We start from the raw sequence: 22,988 nt of genomic DNA, 5'->3' as shown, positions 1-22,988 counted from the left end.
GATTTCCGAGATCCCTCAGAGGAGTGCCTTGGTCCTGTAGCTAGTTCCTGGCGTGGGCTTTACTGCTTAGGCAGCTGAAAGACAGTGAGTGCAGGAAGCAGAGTGCGGTGGTGACTGCCAAAGCCCTCTCCCCCTGCAGTTGGAGACAGTTTCTGTACTCAGCCGGTAAGCACTTAGCCCAGGTAAGTTTTAAAAAAAAAAAAAAGATGATTTACCTTCCGAGTCAGAGATGATTAGAGGGATTTTCGGTAGGACTTCCTCCAGTCTCCGTGCTCTGAGCGCCGTACCGACGTCGTTCCCACTCCCATTGGGGTAAGGGGAATTGGGCTTCCGAGCAGGTTGAGCAGCCCCCAGTGGGCTCGGCCCTGCCGTAGGCTTGGTTGGCACACCACGTGGTAGGCCACAACAGCGCGATCTTGTATGTGTTTTCTGTACGTGCCATATTGCCCTCCATAGGACATCAGTGCTAGCAATGCGTCAGCTCTGCACATGCTGTGCCCGTAACGTCAGGCGCGTCCCTATGCACAGAAGTTTGAAAACGTGTGATACAAGAAGAGCTGTGTGCACGGCCTGTGCATGCGCCATGCCTAGCTACTCGAAACTTGTGCGCATACATTTTTAAGCGCGAGCCGATTGAACGCACATCTACCACTGCCGATAGCACCTGCAACCAAGAAACCAAGTGCCTTGCTGTCTGCATTGCTTGTCATATTAGGGCTTCACAGCCTGACCTGGATTCCAACTTATGTCAGCACTGTGAGAAGCCCAAGGAGAGTTGGCCTCCTCGGACTTTGCTAAGCCAGGCTTCTCCCATTCAGATGATGGGTTAGTCACAGCCTTAACGGGCAGTACACCAGATCTGAGTACACATTGGTGTTCCAATGTTTCCTATGTTTTGCGATATTGGGTCTACATTATCAGTTTCAGACACTGCCGCTTGGCCTAGCCACTGCCCCCAGAACATTTTCCAAGATTATGGTGGTCGTGGTGGTAGCATTGAGGAAAGATGGGATCCTAGTGCACCCATACTTGGACGATTGGCTGATCTGGGTCTGTGGAAGAGAGCCTTCTGGTGACCAACAAGGTGATGTCTTTATTACAGGAACTCAGTTGCATAGTAAACCTGACTAAGAGGAGCCTTAAGCCTTCCAAATCCTTGGAGTATCTGGGAGTCCGATTCGACACCAGGCGGGGCAAGGTCTTTCTCCTGATCACACAGATACAGACGTTGATGTGCCAGGTGCGTCAGTTGGTGAACACGGTACACCTGATGGTGTGGAGCTATCTTCAAGTCCTCGGTTTGGCAGCAACCCTGGAAGTAGTGCCGTGGGCGAGGGCACGCCTGCGTCCACTTCAACGCTCTCTGCTATCACGTTAGAATCCACGGTCTCAAGACTATGGGGTTCGTCTCCACTTACTGATGGAAGTCTGTTTTTGCCTCCACTAGTGGTTGCAGGAAGCTCATCTGAGCAGGGGCATGTCCCTGTCCTCCCCAAACTGACTGGTTCTCATGACAGATGCGAGTCTCTGGGGCTGGGGAGCTCACTGTCAGGAACTGACTGCCCAGGGACTTTGGACGGAAGAAGAACATCAATTGCCTGAAAGCCCAGGCAGTCAGATTGGTGTGTTTACAGTTCAGCCACAGACTCCCAGGGTCAAGCAGTCCACATGATGTATGACAATGCAACGATGGTAGCCTGCATCAACTGTCAGGGAGGAACCAAGAGCCAGCAGGTGTCACAGGAGATAGATCTCCTTATGGAGTGGGCGGAAGTACATCTATAGATGATCTCAGCCTCCTACATCACAGAATGCCAGAACAGACTTTCTAAGCAGGGAGAGTCTGGATCCAGGAGAGTGGGGGTTGTCAACCAAAGCATTTCAACTGATAGTAGATTGCTGGGACCCCCCCATCAATTGATCTGCTGGCCGCATCTTACAATGTGAAGGTTCCTCGATTCTTCAGTCGCAGAAGAGATCTGTTGTCCCTGGAATCAACGCTCTCGTCCAGATCGGGCCAGAAGACGAGGTTCTATATGCCTTCCCTCCATAGCCCCTACTGGGCAGGGTTATTCACAGAATCTAACACCACAGGGGACTAATCCTACTAGTAGCTCCAGATTGGTCAGACATCAGTGGTATGTGGACATGCGGAGACTCCTGGTGGAGAACTCCCTGGGCCTTCCACTGCACAGGGACCTGTTGCAGCAGGGACCTGTCCTTCACGAGGATCCGACTCTATTCTTTCTTACAGTCTGGCCCTTGAGAGGGCTCGCTGATGAAGCGGGGATCTTCTGTGGCAGTAATTGTCACCTTGCTCTGTGCTTGGAAGTTCTCCACGTCCCTAGCATACGTGCGGGTCTGGAGAGTATTTGAGGCCTGGTGCGAAGAGTGCTGTGTCCTCCCTTGGACAGTCAAAATCCCATTTATTCTGGAATTTTTTGCAGGATGACTTGGCCCTTAGCTCCTTGAAGGTGCAGGTAGCGGCACTCTCCTGTTTCAGGGGTAAGGTGAATGGGACCTCCCTGTCGGCTCATCCTGATGTGAACCATTTTCTTTTTTGTTTGTTTGTTTTTTTAAATTTTTTATTTATGCAATTTAAGCAAAAATACACTGCAATTTCAGTTTATCAATGAATGGGTCATAAATTTACATTCAAATACATGGAGCATTGGGTTTTATACATTATAAACAAAAGTAAAACTTTTAAGAAGAAAAAGCAATAAACCAATACATTCCATCTCGTTATAAGGTAATAAGGGAGATCCAGATACATAATGGAGCTAACAAAAAAGAAAACTGTATGAAGAATTAGAAGGATAGGTGCATTCCCTATTTTTTTTTTCTTTACCCATGGCCAGATTGAGGTAGCATTATTTAAGGGAATGTGCATCAAGAAATGTACGTACCTCGGGTGGATCAAAAAACACAGATCTTTCGTTGTTATGTTTAACTACACATTTGCTGGGGTAATATATTACTGTCTGGGCACCCAGGTCTTTAACCTCTTGGCTCATCTGAAGGAAATTCTTTCTGCGTAACTGTGTGGTTCTGGTAATGTCTGAGAATATCCAGATTTTTTTTGTCCAAGATAAGGTTTATCTCTATTCCGGAGAAATAACCTTAATATTTTATCTCTGTCCGAAGCATAGACAAATCTTATACATAATGTCCCAATGTCCCATGATATTCCACTTGGTCTTCCATTGTTTGTTCCAAGAATCCTGTGAGGTTACTCACGCTTTGTATTTGAGAAGCTCTATTTTGCAAATCACTGCCCTTTTTTTTTTTTTTTTCCAGATAACACACAAAAAATCTTGGCTATAGCTGGAATAACTTCTAGAGACAGTTGTAAATTTTCCAACATATACTTTTTAAACTGTTCAATAGGAGATATAAGCTTGATAGATGGAAAGTTCAAGACTCTTAAATTCCTGTATCTTGTTTCATTTTCCATATTCTCTATCTTTCTCATATTTAACATTTCCCCCTGGATTAGGCCAGCTTGAACAGTTTGCATCTGAGTGACCCGATTTTCTAGACCTTCCAGCTTCTGTGAATGATCAAGTATTTGGACTATACGATTTTGTGTTTCAGATAACGTTACATATAAACTCGCTATTGAAGATTTTAATTCCAATAGTACTAACCAGACATTTTCCAAAGTTATTTTTGGTGCTTCTTCACCACTCGAGCTAGCAATGGCGCTTACCCTATCTTGTGGATGGCGTTCCTGCTTCAAAATTGAAGCCGCAGTCGCTCCTTTGTGCCCCTCAGGTGTTGAAGACAGCGGATTTAGGCACAAGTTCTTTTCTCCGCTGCTACTCCTTCCTCTTTCCAGCTGGGTTACAACGGAGCTTTCTTCCCCGATTACTTTCATTCTCACTCCTCCTTTCCCCAGTTATCCCCTCAAGGGGGTCTGGAACTTCAGACTTCTCGCGTCGTTGAACCTCACCCGAATCCTGGCGCCTCGGGGCTTAAAGATGTTTGAAAATCCAACGCCGTCGGTGTTTGCTCCTCCCTGACGACGATAGCGGACACATCTCCCAAGTTAACAACGCTCCGTGGTGAGAAGAAACCCTCAATTACAGCCTGGGATAGGGTAGAAATCGGGGTAGTTAGGGTCTCTGTCCTTATTCTGCCCTTTCTCTTGGTATGGGGCATACTTTTAAAGTAATACAAATCAGACTCGAGAGCTCACGCCTCTCCCAGCCTTCTATCTCGATGTGAACACTTTTCTGAAGGGAGTGAAGCACCTTCGGCCTCCCTTACAGTTGCCGGTTCCGTTGTGGAATCTTAATTTAGTACTGGATGTTTTTTGGCAGGTCTTTTCTTTTGACCACTGCGCAGTCTTTCCTTGCATTTATTGACTTTGAAATCTGTATTCCTGGTGACTATATGCTCGGCACGTCACAACTCTGAACTGCAGGTATTGTGCTGGGAGCCGTTACTCCAGATGACTCCAGGGGCATTACAGCTATGTACAGGTTCCATCCTTCTTGACCAAGGTAGTATTGGAGTTTCATTTGAATCAGTCCATTTTGTTGCCATCCCTAGATAAATTCAAGGACACAAAGGAATATCTTCTCCTCCGTCATTTGGATGTCTAGAGATTCCTAGTGCAGTATCTGGAATTCTCAGAACGAGCCTGGTTTTTCTTCACGGAGAAAGGAAGCAAGGCGAACCAGCTTAGCGGACTACCACAGCTCGCTGGATTAAGGAGGTGGCCACAGGATCCTATGTGGAGGCTGGAAAGCCATTACCTTCTCAGGTTAGAGCTCAGTCCACTAGGGCTCAGGCAGTCTCATGGGTGGAAGTTAGACTACTGTCACCCATCGATATCTGCCAAATGGTGACAGGGTCCTCCTTGCACACCTTCTCCAGGTTTTATCGCTGGTCGTAAGCCTCGAGAGGATTCAGCCTTTGCACGGGCAATGTTGACCGAACCGTGGGCAGCCTCCTGCCTCAATTGGTCTCCCTGCTGTCCACCATCAAGCCTCTCCAGATGTTACTGAACTCAGCTGCCAGGATACTAACGAACTCAAAAAAAAAAAAGGGATCACATCACACCCATCCTCTACAACCTACACTGGCTCCCTATTAAATATAGAATCCTCTACAAAGTCCTGACCATCATGCATAAATCCCTACACAACTTAGCACCAATTGATCTCACCTTCCAGTTTCGACCTAACAACTCCACCAGACCGATTAGAAGTGCATACCAAGGCACTCTCTTCGTTCCTCAAACTAAAACATCTCTAAGGAATAGGGCCCTTTCCATAGCAGGTCCTAATCAATGGAACACTCTCCCACCAGACCTCCGACAGGACCCCTGCCCAATTTCCTTCAAGAAAAAAATCAAAACATGGTTATTTAAACTAGCGCTTCCAGAACCCGCATATTAACCAATATATTCTCACCTTAGCTTCAATTTATCCGTATTCAATCTCCTCGCAAGTATGATTTGCTTCTATGCGTTTTCAATCTCGCTCTTATGCACGCTAATCACACTTTCTCTATATGAGGGCCACAGATACCCTTTGGTCTTGTTTCCCATGTCTTTCGTTCTTTTCAAGCCCTTTGCACCTCATCCTTCTTCCTCTCTCCCTACTATGCATCCTAGTCCAAGTAATTTGTTTGACAGCTTATTGTAACTGTATAGCTATGTAATTGTAATTTCAATTTATTTATTGCATTTAAGTTGTTAGTTAATTGTTACTAATTTTTAAAAGGTTACTTAAAGTTTGCTTATACGATTCTTGTTCTATGTAAAGCCCACAGGCAAGTTTTTCTGTTCACTGTAAACCGGTTTGATTTGTATCTAATGCAAGAAGATCGGTATATAAAAGCTAAAAATAAATAAATAGCTTTTGTACATCCCATTGGTCCTGAGTCCATCCGGCTACATGCTAGGAAATGGAGAAATTACTTACCTGATAATTTCATTTTCCTTAGTGTAGACAGATGGACTCGGCGTCCTCGGCTGCCCAAGGACTCTGCCAATGGTTCTTGTATGGAGTGGGCCTCAAATCCAAGTGTTCATCCAGTCCCTAGATTAAGGTACCTGCATTCTTACTGGAGTTCAGTGTTTATGGTTGGTTGAGTACAGTTAGGGTTATCAATTTTTAATCAAGTCCTTTCACTAGTATGTCCACAGTGGCTTTTGAAGAGAATACCGGAGGGCTGAGGTCACAGCAGGGGTGTATGTACTGTGATATCAGCTTTACAGCCTTACTCTGTTTCCATCTGCCAGCAGGGGAGCATAACTCATTGGTCTTGAGTCTATCTGTCTACACTAAGGAAAACAAAATTATTAGGTAAGTAATTTCTCCAATATGCTTACTCAAACAGGAATTTTTAGGAAATAAGATAAACATGGCAGAAATGGAGTGTTTTCAGAGGGAGTTGGTCCCAGTGGTTTGGGACTAGTGGAGAACTGAAAAATGGTGAAGGTTGTGCAGGTCATAGCTGGAAGAAACAAAACCATGAAAAGAGATTTGAATGCAAGGAACCGAGCTTTGAAAAGAATTCCATATTTGACTGGACCCAGTCAGGGAGTCAAACCACTAAATTGTTTTTGGTTCAGTACCAGTTCGAGTTCAGTTGCCACTGAAGTTGTTCTGATTGAGGCCAATAAAGGTTCAGTAACCAGTTCTGCACACATGAGCCAACCGGTACATATGGGAAAATTTAAATATAAGGCACATTATAATTTGCAAACAGGGAATGAGCAAGCTGATAGATCTAAATCTGTTAGGTACTGTGAAGCTTGCATGAAACAAATCCTATGTCTGACACTAGTTCTAAGTCCCTAGTACATTTTAAGGTGCTTATTTTTGTACTGTGCAATCCTAAATATAAATCTTCTCAGATTAGTTTTTATGTGCTCGTTCTGATTCGTTCTGGAGCCAGTGAGAATACCTCACATCAGTCTTGTTTAGACAAACCCTTATTTTGAAACTAGTAGCCTGAATTTAATTTTCTTCCTGCTAGGCCAGTCTGGACTAATGGGATATCTTGCTTTATAGGTTCTGGAGAAAGAGACTACACCTTTTTTTTTTTTTTTTTCCCCTCCCATTATTCCCTACACCTAACTCCCATCACTTTTGGACCCAATGCCTCAAAAGTTTTGAAGAATGAAACTATAATTTATCAAATTCCCTCTGTTATTGTGAACTTCTTGCTTATGTTCAGGTTTTCTTCTGAAGCAACTCAAGACAGCAATCATGAGTTCACCATTGGGGGGAAAAAAAAGCCCTCATTAGACTCTTCCTTTTTGACCAATTACAGACCAATTTCAAATCTTCTAGTTCTTTCAAAGATTATCGAAAAGTTGATTTATGACCACCTTTATGATTTTGTATCCAAAACTAATGTCCTTAATCTTCTGTCAGTCTGGTTTTCAACGAGGTAATAGCATTGAGTCTGCACTTCTAGTTTTGGTTAATGATAGTAAGGGCAGGGTGTGCTCATTATCCTTTTGGGCATGAACGCAGTCTTTGACACTTGACCATGGCCCTCTAATTTCTTCTTCATCTTGAAGAGATTGGCTTTAGGGATATAGCCGTAGCATGTTTCCACTCTTATTTGTCGGAGTATTCATTTCAAGCTGCCTGGAATGATTAACTCTGTCCTTAAGTCTTTGCCCTCTGGTGTCTTACCTACCCCCCCATGGTTCCATTTTATCCTCCTTTCTGTTTAACATTTTCCTTTCATCATTAGCCACACTTCTTTAAAACTGCAGCTTTAGACAATCCTTTTATTTTATTTTTTATTTTTATTTATTTAAGTTTTTTATATACCAACATTCAAGACGGTGGTCCCATCATGCTGGTTCACAAGAAACAAGGGTGAAACTTTACCATTTAACAAAAGTGCAGAAAAACAGTTACATATAACAAGGAAAACAATAACTTGGAATGAGAAGGGAAATGAAGATTAGATAGTAAAATATATGTATAAATAACATTGTGAGAGGTGGCTATTAACGCTAATACTAGCGGAGCTTGTTGCATGAAGGGGGATTAGATGGGGTTGGAGTTAGGAAAGGCCTGCGTGAACAGCCACGTTTTGAGTCTTATGCGGATGACATTCAGATTATTGCTTTTATCAAGACGGGGGGGGGGGGGGGAGATTAATCTTCACTCACGGATTTTAGTAACTGTTTGAATCAAGTGGCTGATTGGCTGTCTTCTCATAAACTATGAGTTAATCCATCTGAATCAGAAGCCTTGTGAGTTTTTATCACTGGAATTCTGAACCTTGTATCTCTCTACCCATGCAGAGCATTCCCATTCCCCTGCGGTTCACTGTTGCCACTCTAGGTGTCCAACTTGACTCTGTTAGCTGTGACTCCTTATATTTCCACTGTTCAAAAATCTTTCTTTATTTTTCCTCTACATTCGCTGTTTGCACCCATATCTTGAGCCTCCAGATTTAAAGATATTAGTTCTTGCCTTCATCATCTCGCAGAGAGACTACTGCAGTTCTCTCCTTCTTGGGTTTCCACAATATTAACTTAAGTGGTTACAGCTGCTGCAAAATATAGCCACTAAAATTCTTTGGTCTTAAGAAATTCGATCTCACCGGTACTTCAGTTTCTGCTTTGGCTTCCTGTTACTTATCATATTAGGTTTGTCTTACTTTCTGTGCCCTTCACTCTGGTTTACCTTTCTAAGCTTCTAATTCCTTATTCCCCATTCTGTACCCTATGATCCTCTCAGCAAGGCCTTTTGCATCTTCCCTCTCTCTCTGTTATGAGATTAGACTGTATGAGAGAGTCATTAATTTTATTTTTCTATCAGGCTCTGCTTTTATGGAACAGCTTACTCTTTGACACCCAGAGAGAGAGCAGCTACTCTAAATTTTGGAAAGCAGTGAAATCATGGTTCTTTAGTCAGGCATTGATATCTGATTATTCATGTGGCAGAGTTAAATCATCTGATTATGGGTATGTGGAAGTAGGCCTCTGCCAGATCCAAAGTAGTAAGGAATTCCCCTTTTCTTACTGTTACTATCATGGACCATAGGATTTTTATCCAGAAATGTGGGACCCAGGGACATGAGTTGACACCTTTAAGATCCAGCACTCGGTGAAAGGAACTATCCTTCTTTGGTACTATAAAGTATATAAAATAAGCCCCCTGACCTTGCTTTTGAGGTGCTACTGGGACTATGGCCATTTTTTATGTAATGTGAGATTTTGATTTTGTTGAATTTTTATTGTGAATTTGTGTAAATAATTTGATATTTCATGTTTTTCTACTTTAAACCACTTGAATAATTTGTTTTTACAAGTTTAATAATTTTTCTGTCCCCTTTCTCAAGAAAGGCATTTCCAGAGACCTATGGGATTTTAGTAGTACATCAGGCTTTTAAGGCCACAAAAGACCAATAAGCTCAGGGGTCTGCCTGGGTTCTGTAGCCTGAGGACACAGAAGTAGTCAGGGTTCACCACTTAAACACCCTTGGCCTGCAAGAGTCCTGGGGCACAGCATACTCCAGGTACTCCCAATTCTAGAGAAGACTTGCAGGCAGGGGAAGGATCTGGATTCTTCTCAATGGCCAGCTCTGAGAAGGAGTTTTCCATTATAAGACTTTTTCGTAGGCAAGAACTAACAGCCCTTATCGCAGATATGTTGGTAGACTTCCACATTACCAATGCTAAGAGGGAGGAACCCATGGCAGGAGACCCCATATTATTGGGTACCCACAGACCACAAAAGACCTTTTCACTATGTGAGGCCCTCAGAAATATGGTTTCAGAATGGGAGTCTCATCAGAGTGGTCTCAGGGGTGGCTGGTCACTGGGCAGATTATATCCTCTGCCCTTGGAAGAGAAAAATAAATTGTTTAGAATTCCCAAGGTACATGCTCTAGTTTCTGTAGTCACAAAAAAAAACACTATCCTGGGTGAGGACAGCACAGCCTTCAAGGACCCATAAGATAGGAGGATTGAGGTAAATTCTTAAGCAAGGTTTTACCTCCAATATTGTGGCCATATGAGCATCCATATGTGGAGGGTATATGCCCAAGCGCTAGTGTGCTGGATCCAACAATTGCCAGAGGTCCAGAGACAGCCTGTCTGGAATCAGTATTTCTGGCAAATGCCCTGTACGATCTGATTAGGATGACCTCAGTTAGCCTCAGAGGTAGTAGATTAAAGGCTTTTATGCTTGTGTAATTTGGCAATAGATTCTGCACTGAAATCTTGTCTGTGTAGAGTCCAGTTTAAGGGGGGGCTTTACTATTTGGAGAAGACTTGGACAAGCTTGCCAAAGATTTAAGGGAACCTAAACACCCAGAGACTTCCAGAGGATAAGGCTTGCCCCAGGACACAGGGCTGGAAGCACCAAAGAACCTAGAATGTTTGTTGGTATAGATTAAAAAATTCGCCCCCCCCCCCCCCCACCCCACAATCAGGAACTTACATTGGCTCGGGAACTTACAGGAACTTACATTGGCTCCCAGTAAACTTCAGAATCTTACACAAGTCCCTCACCATCATCCACAAACCGCTCCAACTCGATCTGCAGATTCCTTTCAAACTTCACACGTCTACAAGACCCATCAGAGAAAGGTATAAAGGAACCCTACACATCCCCACAACTAAAGCCACCCTTCATATAATCACCAGAGATCGGGCATTCTCGATTGCAGGACCCACCATCTGGAACACCATGCCTACAGATCTCAGACTTGAACCCTGCCTTTCAACATTTCGGAAAAAACTTAAAACCTGGTTATTCACTCAAGCCTTCCCCCAACTGGTGTGAACCATGAATAAAAGACTCTTAGGCAAATCCTCTATATAGATCCAGGCATCCCCTAGTTACCACATGTTAAGTTCTCCTCCTTTGTTTCTGTAGCCTCTTGCTACCTCAACGCCCAGGTTCACTACACCTTGTTTATTGTAACTTTGCCCCCTGTTCAATGTTAAGTTAATGTTTACCCCGGTTCCATGTAAACCGACATGATATGATATCAGTCATGATTGCCGGTATAGAAAAGCATTAAATAAATAAATAAATAAATACTCCAGGGCCAAGTCCCATCCCTTTCTCTCATAGAAAAGCAGCAGATGCCAACCCCACTGACATCCATGGGGGCCCTCTGAGAGAGTCTGGGTCTGTCTCATTTTTTTTTCTTCACCCAGAATGGACACAGATCACACACAGGTGGGTGCTGGACATAGTAAAAGGAGGCCATAATCTCCACTCTGGCCAGGCTGCAGAGCTTGCAGGCCACAGACCCAGTACCACCTCAAAAACAAGGTCGGGGGGCTTATTTTATATACTTTATAGGACTAAAGAAGGATATAGTTCCTTTCACCCAGTGCTGGATCTCAAAGGCATCAACTCATATCCCTGGGTCCCATGTTTCCAGTGGAAATTCTACGGTCTGTGACGACAGTAAGAAGAGGGGAATTCCTTACTAATTTGGATCTGGCAGAGGCCTATTTCCACATACCCATCTGAGAAGTGCTTAAAAAATATCTCCGCTTCTACATACTGGGTAGGCATTTTCAGTTTCAGGCACTATCTTTCGGCCTAGCAACTCTAATCAAGGACCTTAACCAAAGTGAAGATGGTGGCCCTCTCTTGTTATAGGTTCCAATTAAAGGGTGGCAGATAATGACACACCCAGATGAAGCAAGGTATCTTCAGGGAGTGAAGCAGATTTGCCCTCCATTCAGACTTGTGATCCCACAGTGGGACCTTAGCCTGGTTTTGGAGTCCCTAGTAGGAACCCTATTCGAACCATTAAGTCATTGTTTTGCTAAAGGCGGTTTTTCTTGTGGCCATCTGTTCTGCTAGATGTATTTCGGAACTTCATGTGCTTTCATGTCTGTCTGTACTTGGTGTTTTCCTGGAAGCTGTTACCCTTTTTTTATTGAAGATTGCTTCATCTTTTTCACTTGAACCAGTTGATCTCCTTCCCTGTCTTCAAAGGTAGAAAGGAGGCTTCATCTTTTGGATGTGAATAACTTAGTATTGAAATAATTTGTTCATCATTTAATTCGCAAAACAGAGTGTTTGTCTTGTTCAGAGGGTCCTGGCAGGGAGAGGTGGCTTCCAAAGCAACACTAGCTGGATGTGTCAAGGAAACATCTCCTCTGCTTTATTTGCTCAAGGGAGCGCAAGCATCTGAGTTGCTTAGGGTGCATTCTACAGAGGCTCAAGTCTCTTCCTGGGCAGAAGCATCACAGATTCTGGTAGATGAGATTTTCAAGGCAGTCGCATGGTCGTTGCTACATTCATTCATGAGATTCCATAGACTCGACAAAGAGAGAGGCAAATGCATCTTTTCAAGCAAGGATCCTTATGCAGCTCTGTCTTCTGCCCGCTGAACTTGAGTACAGTTTTTGTACCTCCCATTGGTCCAGACTGGTCTAGCAGGAAGAAAAGTAATATAAAATTTTACCTGTTAACTTCTTTTCCTTGAGTCCTGCTAGACTGGTCCAGATTCCCACCCTGGAACATAGGGACTGATTGGTCCTGAATAACCTCTGGGCAATTACTCATCTTTCCTTTTGCCCTTATTTCCTTTTTCTGCTTTTTACTTCCCTTCATTCACTGGGATACGGGAATCTGGGGTCACAAGCTCCACTGTGAGTTCATTTTTTTTCTTCCTATACAAGTGCAGCCCCCCTCCCCTTTACTTGTGATTTGTTTTGGAGTCACTTTCCTGAAATTAAAGGACAGAGGGTAGCTCTTTGCTTTGACAATAGGCTACTGGCAACTGCCTAGATCACCCCCCCACCTTTATAGCCAGCAATAAGGGCACAAGGGATAAAAAGGTGTGCGGTTTCTGTCCCTGGCAGCTGTGGTCCAGTCCGGACAAGCAGGATTCATAGAAAGGAAATTAAGAAGTACAATTTTACAATTATTTCAGGTCTTTTGAGGTTGAACGGACTTTCACATATCATTCAAGCTCTGTTCTGGTTCAGGAAAAAAAATAGTTTTTGGTGCAGATTCTGCTTCAACTTCCTGCTGTGTACACAAGAAAAGTGGAGTGGGCATGATGAAAGGAGCCTGGCAGTGGAGTTCAGAAGGACTTGAATGGATGTAAAGCTGAGTCTGAGAGGTCAGCCAAGGTACAATTGATGTAGCCTGTTCTTGCAAGTACAAGAATCTGCAGGAGTGTTGGGCAAGCCTCAAATAAGAGCCTGTATTGTAGTTGAGGAATAAAGTAACTAGAATCGGAGGTATTTTGCCAGAAAGGCATTCCCTGTACATACCTGGATCAGTCCAGACAGTGGGTTATGTCCCCAATCCAGCAGATGGAGTCACTGGACTGATCCATGGTACTACAGGAACGAAAATTAGCAGGTAAGTAATAATTTTCTTATCTGTTGGCTGAATGATTGGGTACTGTCCAGGTGCATGCCTCTGTTGTAGGATAAGAGAAAGGTGTAAAGCACGCAAGTGTGTCAAAAGCAGATTCTCTCTCCGTTTTTGTGGGGTTAACCTTTAAATATTCCTCAGAGGTATCCTGAAATCAGATGAACAAGATAAATAGTGCTGGTCAGTGGCAGGAGTGACACAAGAAAAGGAAAAAAAAAAGTATGTGTTTTCTACATAGAAATGACAGCGTTAGTTACAGAATCATAGAGACTTGAGTAGAACCAGTTATAGAGCAATCCAGAAATATACATTTGAGTGTATGAAGAGGAGCCTGAAGTGATTAACCAGGGCAAACCCTGAGAATGCAGGCTTGAGAAGCAAATTTCCTGGCTCCAAGTTGTAGAGCAACAACACCAGAGCTGGCTTGGATCAATAGTGCAAATCTGAAATCTGACAGATTGATTTTTGGCGGCCTGCTGATTTCAAGAAATTAGGATTTTAAAGAAAAGTGGGAGGTATGAAATTGGAGGGTTTTGAGACAGAAACATTTTAGGTAAGAGAAATGGGTTTGAAGAAAAAAAAAATATTTATATTATAGGTTTATATATATATTTTTCTTCAAACCCATTTCTCCTACCTAAAATGTTTTTCAAAACCCTCCTTTATATATATATATATATATATATATATATAATAGATCTCAGTATGCTTAAATGGAATAAATACCATATTTGTGCCTCTTGCCATTCTGTGGGTATGATGACATGAACTTTATGAGCTAAATCTGTGTATGTTTTGTCTAGGGATGTATACTGTTCTGTCAGGCTAATGTTTGTTCTTTTATTTACAGACAAACTACTCTAATAGTTTACATCTTATCTTTCATCGGGATGCTTGTTTTCACCTTCACGCTGGACCTGAACTACCTTATTGTTGTGTTTATCACAGGAGGAGTGCTTGGGTAAGAGACTTATGATAGATTGTATCTGCAGAATATAGACATTTTATCTTTTTTACTTTGCTAATGTTTAACAGTGGCTTTTAACTGTAATTTGTCTTAGGTCCTCCCTTGTGAAAAGCTCAGGATCCAACTACAAATTTAGAATTTCTAAAACCATTTAAAATCATTCAGGAAGTTGATTGAAATCACCAGATTTCCTCTCTAAGGAATTTTCCCCCACTTTGTGCCAATGGAACAAGTAACTGGGAATCTTCCCCAGGCGCAGTGATGATGCTTAGTGCTTTGTGTTCTCATTTCTTTTTTTAGGTTCTTCATGACTGGTTACCTCCCCCTCGGTTTTGAGTTTGCTGTGGAAATCACCTACCCTGAGCCGGAGGGCACGTCCTCTGGGCTCCTCAATGCCTCTGCACAGGTGAACAGCTGGGTGCTCCTCTTCTAGACCCTTCCTTGTCCCCACCTTGACAACAGCAAGGCTCAGCAGGCCTTGTTGCTCACCTTTCTGAGTACCATTTGCCCCACCATTGCTAAAGTTGGTGGACCCCCAGAAGTTTGGATGTGTTTGGTTGTATTTTTTCAGTGAGTAAGATTAGTGAACTTAGCAATCTGGCATGCCATAAATTAAAATTTACTAAACAAAGTTGCCTTATCCTACTAGACCAGTCCAGACCTGTGGGTTTATACCACCCTACCGGCAGATGGAGACAGAACTGCAAACTTTCTCAGTGACATCAGGACCAGTACATAGGATTGTGCAGCCCAGGCAATTACCAGTATTCTGTCTCCAGCAGACGGTAGCAGTTCTGGACTGATGCAGCAGGATCCCAGGTTACAGCCTCCAGCTTCAACTGATACAGCATGTTTTCAGCTGCCCCGTTTGAGCAGGTTTTGTCTGCTAGGGTAACAGCTTAGCAGCTATTTCCTTAATTTAGCGGCCTGTGGGCCAAGCTCCCAGGTCAAGAACATAAGTGCCATGTTGGGTCAGACCAAGAGCCACAGTCCAGCACTCTGTTTCTATCAGTGGCTAGTCCAGGTCACAAGTATTTGTCAGATCCCCAATAGTAGATCTATTTCTTGTATCTCACTCCCAGGAGTAAGCGCTGGCTTTCTCAAGTCTACTTGGCTAATAACTTGTTTATAGACTTTTCTTTCAGGAACTTGTCCAGTCCTCTCTTGAATTCCCCTATGTTAGTTGCTTTGACCACGTCCTCTGGCAGGCAGCAAATTCTGTAACTCGATTGTGTGCTGAGTGAAAAATTACTTCCAATGTGTTTTAAATCTGCCGGTTGCTAGCTTCATGTAGTGTCCTGTAGTCGGAGACCACTCTGGAGAGGCTTCAGTGCCGCGTGAGGCTTAAGGTTAGTATTCTATTAACGTTCTAAAGGGCAGTTCCTACAGACCCATTCTCAATGTGAAAGGCGTCAACAAATGCCTTCGGATACTCCATTTCCGTATGGAAACTTTTCACTCATTTATTGTGGTGGTGAGGCAAGATAAATACCTTTTTGTCACTGGATCTTTCAGAGGCTTACTCTTACATTCCCAAAGTTTTCTTCGCTTTTGTGTGTTAGGAAGACATTTCCAGTTTTCAGTCCTTCCCTTTGGCCCCACCAAAGCAACACAGACCTTCACCAAGATGATGGTGGTGGTGGTCATGGTTTTCTGTGCAAGGAAAGCAACATGGTTCATCCATACCTGGACGATTGGTTAATAAGGGCCAAGTTGTTTCAGGAATACCAGTCTGTCTTGATCAGGGTAGAGAGGGTAGTGAATTTTGTGAAAACAATCTGCTTTATTCCCAGTTTCTGTAGTAATTAGTTGTTCATTTTGATACAGAGGCATCAGAGTTTCCTTGACGCAGGAAAGAACTGCCAAGATTCTGGCTCAAGTGTAGATTTTTCTGTTTCAGGAAGCACTACAACTTAGGATTATTTTCAGCTCTTGGGATCTATGGCTGCCACTTTGCATCTGGTCATGTGGGCCAGGGCTCATGTGTGGCCTATCCAGACCTTACTTCTCTGTCACTTGTCCCTATATTACAGGACTACAAAGTTAGTCTTCCCCTTTCAATATCCTTAAGGAAAAGCTTGTCTTAGTGGGCATTTCCCTTCATCCTTTCAAAGGGAATGAGTTTAGAGCCACCCATTTGGATAGTGATCATGTCAGACCCGAGCTTGGTGGGTTAGGGAATTGATTGCTGCAGTCAAGTAGCTCAGGGATTCTGGTCCGAAGAGGAAGCACCATGGTCCATCAACAAGCTGAAAACCAGGGCTGTCTAGCTCTAGTGCATTTTCTGCCCTTAACGAAGGGAATAGCAGTAGGGAAATGCTTGGACAATGCCGCCACAGTATCTGGAGTCCTTTGGTAGCCCAAGAGGGGCCAGCCTGCTGTTCTTTTGGCCAGAACAGTCTCTTGCAGAACTCTGCAGCTCACATTGATTTCCTCAGCAGAGATTCATTGCACCCTAGAGAGTGGGGACTCAACTGGGAGACCTTTTGGAAGATAGACCAGTGGGACCTTCCTTACAAGGATCTGATGGCAACAAGCAAGAATTTAAAGTCCAGTTCTTCAGTCGCAGAAAGGAGTGGGCCTTTGGCTGGAGAGATGCCCTGATTTAGCTGTGGCCAAAGAATGAACTTCTTTATTGTTCTTTCCTGACCTCTCATGGGCAGGACCTTGAGTCAGATAGAGGATCACCAGTCAGTCATACTGATGGCTGCAGACTGGCCAGGAAGACCATTGTATGCAGATCTGGTGAGGCTGTAGGTCGTTGCCCCTCTTTCTTACAGATGTTTGCAGCCTACTACATCAAGGGCCAATCCTCATGGAGGATCCAACTCCATTTTTTCTTGTGGCCTGGCCTTTGAAAGGTTTAAACTGCACAGGAAGGGGTACTCTTTGGTGATATCCACCCTACTGAAGGCCTATAAGAATTACTCTTTGGCTTCATGTTTGATGCTTGTTTTGAAGATTGCTGCAAGGATCTGTCATTTTTTGCCATGGCGAGCAGATATTTCTATTGTGCTAACCTCCTTGTTAGAAGAGTTTGGACAAAGGGCTGGCCTTTAATTCCCTGAAGGTTCAGTTAACAGCTGTCTTTTGTTATAGAGGCTAGATTTGGGGGGTATAGCATCCCACATGGATGTTTGTTGGATCTTCCTTGGGGTTAAACATATTTGGCCTCACTTTTTTTTTTTTTTTTTTTAGAACCTTGGTTCCCCAAAGGGATCTTAATCCAGTGCTCAGAGTGCCGGTGAAACCTCCCCTTTGAGCCAATTAAATAGGCTTCCCTGAAGGATCTTTCTTCATGGACTGTCCTTCTGGTGGCTGTTTGTGCCACCAGATATTTCAGGTCTTATCTTGCAGAGACCCTTACATAGTGTTTTGTGCAGTATGAGTCTCCTTCCATCCAGTGCCATATTTTTTTTACTTGGTTGTATTGTTCTTGCGTCTAAATCAGATGATTTCTCTTCCAGCATTCTCCCCTTTTTTTGGGGGGGGGGATATTCATGATATCCTCCTCAGATATTAGTCACTAATCATTTTAGAAAGACACTTTTCTTTTTGGTAGACTTTGTAAAGGTAAGGCAGCTTCCAAATGGATAAGTAAATATTTTTTTCAGCTTGCTTACCAAAGGGTCGGCAGGCTCTTCAGGCCCTGTATGCTCATTCTACGAGAGCTTGAGCTGCTTCTTGGTTGGAAGCTACTGTTTTTGCTCCAGAAGATATTTGTAAGGCAACCACTTGATCCTCTTTACATTCCTTACATTCCTTCACTAAACATTGCAGATTAGTAGATGTATAAGCCAAGAGAGATACAGCTTTTGGGGCAGGAGTTCTTAGGACAGCCCTGTCTTCTTCCTGCCCATATTAGTGTGGGCTTGGGTGCTTCCCACACATCTGAAATGGTCTAGCCGGGTGCTAAGGAAGGAGAAATTCATACCTATTAATTTCCTTTCCTTGAATCCTGCTAGACCAGTCCAGGACACACCCTGGAAGTTGGTGGCTGCTTTTGTATTTCAGCTTGCTTGAATATCTCAGGTTCTTCAGAAGGTGTTGGCTCCTCTATGTGGGGAGGACACATGTTTTATTTCTCTTTCTTCAGTCATGATCCTTTTCTTTCCTTCTTGGAGAAGAGACTTGTCTTTTTGGAGATTTCCTTCCTGTTTTTAAAATTTATAAAGATTTTTATTGGAGTTTGCATTTTTAGGGGCAAATATTTTGCTTCAATTGCTTTGACATAGGGATACTGGCAATTGCTTGAGTTACACCATCCTATGTACTGGTGATGTCTCTGAAAAGGTTTGTAGTTGTCTCTCCATCTGCTGGTAGGGCGGGATAAACCCATGTATCTAGAGACTGGTCTAGCAATATTCAGGGAAAAGAAATGAACAGCTACCACTGATTTTCTCCATTATGAGTTATGGGCAAGGCTTAATAGGTGGGGGAACAGCCTGAAACGTAGTTATGGCACTTCTTTTCAGGATTAAAAGGCAGAGTAGCAGGTGCGCTCTGCCCCGGACCCTCCCCACCAAAGCAGCCTGCAAGGAAGAAAAGGCGAGGGAATGAACCTGGAGCACACAGAAAAGAAAACAGCCACTCTGCTTCCTAAACCGGACACTCTCCTCTTGTTCCCTCCCTCCCACTGCAGGAAACAGAAGGGAAAGGGTGATACTGAAGTAGACCCTGCAGAACAAAGACCAGTGTCTTCTTGTGGATTGCAGACTGGTTAAAAGATAGAAAGCAGAGAATAGGGCTAAATAGTACATTTTCCTAATGGAGAAAGGTGGACCACTGCTTTATATTATCAACAACCTGGATTTGGAAATGAATGAGATGATCAAATTTGCAAATGACCCAAAATTATTCAAAGTTGTTAAATCACAAGAGGATTGTGAGAAATTGCAGAAGGACCTTGCAAATCTGGAAGACTGGGGCATGCAAATGGCAAAGGAAATGTAATTTGGGCAAGTGCAAATTTATAGCTACACAATGTAAGGATCCAAATTAGGAGTCACCATTCAGGAAAAGAATCTAGGTGTCGTCATTGATTATACGTTTAAATCTTCTCCTCAGTGTGCAGCAGCAGCCAAGAAAGCAAATAGAATGCTGGGGATAATTAGGAAAGGAATGGAGAATAAAACGGAGAATATCATAATGCCTCTGTAACACTCCGTGGTGCGACCTCATCTTGAGTATTGTGCGCAGTTCAGTTCACCACATCTCAAAAAGAATACGGCAGAATTAGAAAAGGTACAGAGAAGGGCAACCAAAATGATAAAGGGGATGGAACAATTACCATATGAGGAAAAGCTAAAGAGGTTAGGACTCCAGCTAGAGAAGACTGTTTAGGGCAGATTTGATAGGTCTAGAAAATAGTGAAGTGAAATGAGAAAACGTTAATCAGTTGTCTACTCTTTCAAAAAGTATAAAGATTAGGGGATACACAAAGTTCCTAAGTGATATATTTAAAACTAAAAGAAAATTTATTTTTTTTTATTCAATGCATAATTAAGATCTGGAATCTGTTGCCAGAGGATGGGATGAAAGCTTTGAATGTAGCAGCATTTAAAAAAAAAAAAAAAAAAAAAAAAAAAGGTTTATACAAGTTCCTAGAGGTAAAGTCCATAAACCATTATTAAGGTAGTCTTGGGGAAATCCACTGTTTATCCCTGGGATAAGCAGCATGAAATCTGTCTACCTTTGGGATCCTGACAGGTACTTGTGACTTGGATTGGCCACGGTTGGAAACAGGATACTGGGCCTGATAGACCTTTTGATCTGACCCAGCGTAGCAAGTCTTTTATGTTCGTAACAGACACACACAATGGTTTGAATTAGCATCAGTTCCAATTGTCGAGGCTTTTACCCTGGCCTTAATGAATAGCACTACTGCTCACAACGTTCAAACCTCTGCTAATTCAACCTTTTTTTTTATATCCCATTACTTGAAGGATAATTTCTAGTAGAATAACCCAGAATGGCGTCCTGGGACCTAAGAAAGTGTGGAACAGAGCTGGCAGTGTATATCGGTTCTGGCTCCCCTGAAGAAACAGAACAGAGCCAGTAGTTGCATGGATTATTTATGGCCCCCCCTTTAGTCCTTGGAGGAAACGGAGAAGGACAGCGTTTTGGAGCTGCTTACCCTGAGACAAGGGAAGCCACGTCGCTTTGATTTGGGTCTGGGTGTGTGTGTGTGTGTGTGAGAGAAAGAGAGTTTACACCTGACCCTGGTCCCTGTCCTCTCCACAGTTCCACTTTCTTTTTTTTTGTCTCCAAATTAAGCCCTGGTTATGGGGGTTCAAAGCGTGTGAAGTTACTTGGGGGGGGGGGATGCTTCCACTGATCTAATGTTAAACACCATTTTATTTATTTGTATTTGATTTTCCCCCCTTCCTTATCCAACAAGTACCACAAAGGAAAATTGAAAAGAGCTTTGAAGTGTTCACTAATTTTTTGGCTGTTCTTTTTTCTTAATATCTATACTTTTTTTTCCTAAACTGTACTAGACTTTCACTTTCTCCCTCGTTCTATATTGGTCTTAATGACGCTGTTTTGTACGTATTTTTGTTTTATTCTTTTAGTCAGTTGCCCCACTTAACCTTGTATTTCTGTTGCGAATACACATGTTCTTTGATGTCTCATCTCTCCTGCGGGTTAGGACACTTGCCTAGTTATGTTTTAGTTCAGTAATGATATGTTAAGTCTACAGATTAATCTGATTTTTTTTTCTATATGTACAAAATCTATCTGTAATTTCTAACTTGCTGTGTTTATTTGAATTCCTTTTCCTTCATCTGTTTTGATGCAGGGTTAACGTTTGCTTCCTTTCAGTCAGAATTAACTTGTAATTTAAAGCAAGTAAGAGTAATTTGTATTAAAAACAGCTCCTGTGTAATTTTTCTTTTATAGATTTTTGGGATGCTTTTTACACTGGTTCAAGGAAGTCTCACAACTAACTACTCTCCCAAAGTGGGGAACATTTTCCTGTGTGCTTGGATATTTCTGGGTATCATTCTGACTGGTAAGTGGCAGTCTTGATGTTTCCTTGGCAGGCGAGTTCTCTAGTACTTGCTTGTTCCAGTGCTGTCTGTTGTCATGCAGGGAGCAATGGACACTTAAGTTGGTTTTATTCAGCAGACTGTAGTGTTTCCTTGAATCTGCATGTTCTGAGAGTGGCTTTTTTTTTTTTTAAACTTAAAGTGAGAAACGTTTACCAAAAATGCAGCCCTTAATGCGGAGAAGTGAATATAGTTGCTCTGCTCCCACAATCTGTACAGTAACATACAGTGCATCTGATACCAAACATGAATGACAAGTGCAAGACAGATCAGCAATCTTGTATCCCTTCAAAACTAGGATTTATAAGAATGCCGCAAGAATGAGAGGTCAGTGCCGTTGGGGCAGGATACTCAGCTGAATATGTCTAATATTCTGTGCTCCATAATGATGGCAGAGAAGACAATTTCTAACTTCCTTAGAAACAGAGAAACATGAGGGCAGAAAAAGACCATGTGGCCCATCCAGCCTGCCCATCTGTTTGTTTAGCATAATAATTCTTATCATTTCCTTAGAGATCCCCTGTAATTATCCCATCCTTTCTTGAATTAAGATACTGTTTTTGTCTCCACCACTTCCACTGGGAGGCTATTCCACACACCCACCACCCTCTATTGTAAAGAAATGTTTCCTAAAATTACTTCTGAGTCTGTCCCCTTTCAACCTCATCTCATGAGCCTCTCGTTCTAGAGTCTCCTTTCCATTGAAAAAAGGCTCATCTCCTGTGCATGGAAATCATTGAGATATTTGAATATCTCATATCTCCTCTATCTCGCCTTTCCTCAAGAGTTTAAAGGTTTAGATCTTTGTCTTTACCTATATGCGTTTAGAATGAAGACCACTGACCATTTTAGTAGCCACCCTCTGGACTGACTCCATCCTGTTTATATCCTTTTGAAAGTGCACTCTCCACAATTATACACAGTATTCCAAATGAGGTCTCACCAGGAACCTATTTAGGGGCAATATCACCTCCCTTTTTCTGCTGACCAAGCATCTTTCTGGCTTTTACAGTCACTTTATCCATCTGTTTGGACACCTTAAGATCATCAGACATGATTACCCCCAGATCCCGCTCTTCCCTTGTGCTTTGAAGAATTTCTCCTCCAATACTGTATCTTTCCCTTGGGCATTTTGCATCCTAAATGCATTACTCTGCATTTAGATTTGAATTTTAGCTGCCAGACCTTAGACCATCCTCGAGCTTTGCTAGATCCCTGCTCATATTTTCCACTCCCTCCTGGCTGTGTCCCACCCTGGTACAGATTTTGGTATCGTTGGCAAAAAGACAAACCTTTCCTGGCAACCCTTCCGTTATGTTGCTTACAAAAATGTTGAAAAGAACTGGTCCAAGGACCAATCCCTGAGGCACACAGTTAGTAACAACCCCCTCCTCAGAGAAAACTCCGTTTACCACTACCATTTGTCATCTCCCACTCAGCCAGTTTCTAACTGTCAGTCACTTTAGGATCCATACCAAGGAGCACAATTTATAAGTCTTCTGTGCAAAACAGTGTAAAAGGCTTTGATGAAATTAAAGTACACTACGTCTAGCACTCTGTCTTCATCCAACTCTCTGGTCACCCAGTCAAAGAAATTGATCAGATTTTACCTCTGGTAAA

General features: G+C 42.8%; 1 protein-coding gene across 2 annotated transcripts in view; it reads left to right on the top strand.

Annotated features, from left to right (window-relative positions):
- The window catches only part of FLVCR1 (feline leukemia virus subgroup C cellular receptor 1), a 98,318-nt gene that overhangs the window by 62,562 nt on the left and 12,768 nt on the right, over positions 1 to 22,988 (top strand). For both annotated transcript variants that reach the window (XR_003855349.1, XM_029593226.1), the window contains exons 6-8: positions 14,200 to 14,310; positions 14,617 to 14,722; positions 21,220 to 21,331. Coding sequence is in view for 1 of the 2 variants with exons in the window: in XM_029593226.1 (XP_029449086.1) it covers positions 14,200 to 14,310; positions 14,617 to 14,722; positions 21,220 to 21,331 (329 nt within the window). In the remaining variant the exon portion in view is untranslated. The remainder of the gene's footprint in view (positions 1 to 14,199; positions 14,311 to 14,616; positions 14,723 to 21,219; positions 21,332 to 22,988) is intronic.

This window comes from Rhinatrema bivittatum, chromosome 3 (genome assembly GCF_901001135.1).
Source record: "Rhinatrema bivittatum chromosome 3, aRhiBiv1.1, whole genome shotgun sequence".
In the NCBI taxonomy this organism is placed as follows: Eukaryota; Metazoa; Chordata; class Amphibia; order Gymnophiona; family Rhinatrematidae; genus Rhinatrema; species Rhinatrema bivittatum.
The sequence above is the reverse complement of the archived record's forward strand: the minus strand, read 5'-3'. Positions and strand labels throughout refer to the sequence as shown.